General features: G+C 30.2%; 1 protein-coding gene and 2 pseudogenes across 1 annotated transcript; all 3 read left to right on the top strand.

The window, feature by feature from the left end:
- Positions 1-208: 208 nt before the first annotated feature.
- Positions 209-966, top strand: LOC145188265 (uncharacterized; annotated as a pseudogene).
- A 45-nt stretch (positions 967-1,011) lies between these two features.
- LOC149892947 (uncharacterized) lies at positions 1,012-2,309 on the top strand (annotated as a pseudogene).
- Positions 2,310-2,361: 52 nt separating this feature from the next.
- On the top strand, positions 2,362-2,853 carry LOC149892946 (uncharacterized). Its single transcript, XM_090085939.1, has one exon. The coding sequence runs from the start codon at positions 2,362-2,364 to the stop codon at positions 2,851-2,853; it is 492 nt and encodes a 163-aa protein (XP_089942065.1).
- Positions 2,854-3,396: the final 543 nt, after the last annotated feature.

Here is a 3,396-nt window from a genome sequence, read left to right as displayed (position 1 = left end):
ATTATATTATTTAAGAAATATGTGTTTACACTTGTTCATTATTGATATAATTATCATTTATTAAAGTCCAAATAGTGGATTTTAAATGGTGACTTCGATGTAAAATAAAAATAAATTGATATTGGTTTACTGCTGAACTATCTGTGTATTAAGTATAAAGTGAAGTCAATACACAAAAGGATATATAGTGATTGAAAATCGTTTTAAAATGAGTGTAAATCTAAATAAAAAGAAAAGAATTAGAAGCGGACATCGACAACATCTCGTTAGAATAGAAGAAGAGTTTGAATGCATTAGGGACAACGCAGAAAGGTTGAAATCATGTTTGGAAAACATAAGTTTAAAGTTAAACCTTATACAAATATTGGATAACGATATTTTAGCCATGATAGATGATGAAGAAGCCATTGATATTGAAATTAATGAAAGCTCACATTTTCTTGACGAAATTCAGTTATTAATCATTCGAGCTCAGTAAGTAAAGGTGAAATTTCATCTAAGTCAATGGTCAGTTTGTGTAACAGTAATATAAATTTACCTAAAATTACATTGGAGGAATTTGATGGTAACTTTTTAAATTGGAGAGGATTTTGGGAACAGTTTAAAACAACTATCGGTGAAAATAACACTTTAAGTGGCATAGAGAAATTTACTTATTTAAAACATTGCTTAAGGGAAGTGCCCATGATTTAATTTATGGATTAACATTAACATCAAATAATTATGAAAAAGCTATAACCATGTTGACTCAACAGTATGGGAATACTCAAGTATTAATTTCAACTAATATGGACAACTTACTTAAATTACCAAAGGTTAATTCAATTGATTACATGGTTAGTCTTTGTATGGTGTATGATATACTTGAAACTAGTGTTAGAAACCAAAATGACCTTGGAGTGGAATTATCTTCATATGGATCAATGCTAATAAATATTTTAAATGGTTGCATTCCAACAGAATTAAAAATTATTATCTCAAGAAAATTCAAACACGAAAATTGGAACTTAAATGAAGTTATTGAAATTTTTAATGAAGAACTTTGTGCTCGTGATTGTTGTTCAGCAGTTGGTAGGACATCAGATATTGATGAAGTAGATTTTTAAAATGAATTCACTGCTCAAACACTTCATGTAGATCCAAAAAAAACTTTTGTTTGCTACTTTTGTTATAAGAATCATTTTTCTAATAAATGTTTAAATGTGACTGATAGAGAAAGTAGCAAAAATATGCTAAGAAAACAAGGGCGTTGTTTCATTTGAATGGAAAAAGGGCATATTTCCAAAAGTGGTAAAGTGTCATATAAGTGTTTGAAATGTAATGGAAACCATAATGTAAGCATATGTAATACCTCCAGTAAACAAAAGAGACAATATTTTAATGATTACCAGTCAAAGGAAACTATTACAAATCATGTCAATTGTTTACAACAAACAATATTGCTACAAACTACAACTGCTTTAACTAAAAATGCTAAAGATAAAAAAAGAGGAAAATTCATTATTATTTTTTGATTATTTTTTGATTATGATTTGATTGTTGTAGTCAAACATATTGTGCCGAAACACAAAGATAGAAACTAAATCTTAAAGTAATACGACAAGAAACGTTTTAATGAACGATTTGCTTCAGATGAAGGAATTCTGAGAACATTAGCTGTAGTACATATTTGTGTAAATGGAAAAACCAAACCAGCCAATATTAATATAGAAGCTCTTTGTTTACCTTCCCTGTGTTCCCTGTTGCAAAATCAAGATTTGATATTGGCATTGAAAACTTATCCTTATTTTAAAAACTTACAATTAGCAGAAAATGATTTAGTGGGAAACAATCTCAAAATTGACATTTTAATTGGAATGGATAATTATTATAAATTTATGACAGGGCGTATTATCAGGAAAACCTTTGATGGACCAGTAGCCTTAGAAAGTAATTTGGGGTGAGTTATTTGTGGTCCAACAAACATGACCGTTAAAAGAAGCCATACAGCTTTAAATTATTATTCAACACATATACATATTAATACCTTACAGGTTGACAATGATAGTTTAGAATCGAATCTAATGAAATTCTGGGAAATCGAAGGCTTACGAATAGAAGAAAATGAAGTTTATTGTAATTTTCAAAATAAAGTGTACCATGATGGAAAAAGATATGTAGTTGCCTTACCATTCAAACCATTTTATGACACTCTTCCTGATAACTATTCAAATAGTGAAAAAAGGCTTGATTCATTAAAACGATCACTCGACATGGATGAAGCACTTCTACACGAGTATATTAATATCATTTACCAATATAAAAAGTGATGGAATCATTCAAAAGGTCACAGACTCTTTCTTGCCAGGTAGAATTCATTATATGCCTCATACAGCTGTCATTCGTTTGGATAAAGATACAATGAAAGTGGGAATAGTGTTTGATGCATCGTCAAAAAATGACAAACATCCATCACTAAATGACTGTCTGTATTCCGGTCCCTGTTTGTTGACCTTGTTATTTGATATATTAGTTCGATTCAGACTTTACAAGATTGCTATAATATCAGACATCAAAAAAGCAATTTTGAATATTGGTATTAGTCCTTCTGACCAAGATTATTTGCGCTTCATTTGGTTTGATGATGTATTCTCACAAAATCCAGAAATATTTCGCTTTAAATGTGTTGTGTTTGGATTAACATGCAGTCCATTTCTACTAAATGCAACAATACGAGAGCATTTAAAAAACTATGCTAAGGAATTTGAAAATTTTGTTTCACAGATTCTTTGTAATTTGTATGTGAATGATACTTCAACTGGATTTGATAATATTGCTGATGCCTTTGAATTTTTTAAAGAGCTTATAAGGTGATGAAAGAAGGCGGCTTCGAATTAGCAAAGTGGGCATCTAACTCAAAAGAATTAATAAACTTAATAAAGTCTCAGGTTGATATACCTAACACTGAAAAGTATAGGAAAGTTTTAGGACTCAGTTGGGACACCAAGTTGGATGAACTTGTTTTTTGTTTTGATGAATTAGCGGATGGGGTACTTAAATTGCCACGAACTAAATGTTCCTTATTAAATATCACTTCAAAAATACATGATTCTCTTGGACTGTTGATTCTGATTACTATTCAATCAAAAATGATGGACTGGGATGATCTCTTGCCTAAACACAGTGGTATAAATGGTTAAATGGACTTAAAGAACTTAGCAGTTTACACATACCAAGATGTTTATTTATCGATGTAACTAAACAAGTAAAGTCTGTTCAAATTCATGGCTTTTGTGACAGTTCAACACAAGCATACACAGCATTGAGTTATTTACGAATTGAAGCTTATGATATGGCTGTTGTAAACTTACAGCAAAAGCGAAGGTTGCTCCTTAAAAAAAGACTTGAATTATTGGG

This window comes from Hydra viridissima, unplaced genomic scaffold, assembly GCF_058129835.1.
Source record: "Hydra viridissima isolate aposymbiotic clone 2 unplaced genomic scaffold, HvirCarnegie_v1 scaffold_1, whole genome shotgun sequence".
NCBI lineage: Eukaryota > Metazoa > Cnidaria > Hydrozoa > Anthoathecata > Hydridae > Hydra > Hydra viridissima.
This window is presented reverse-complemented; position numbering and strand designations above follow the sequence as displayed.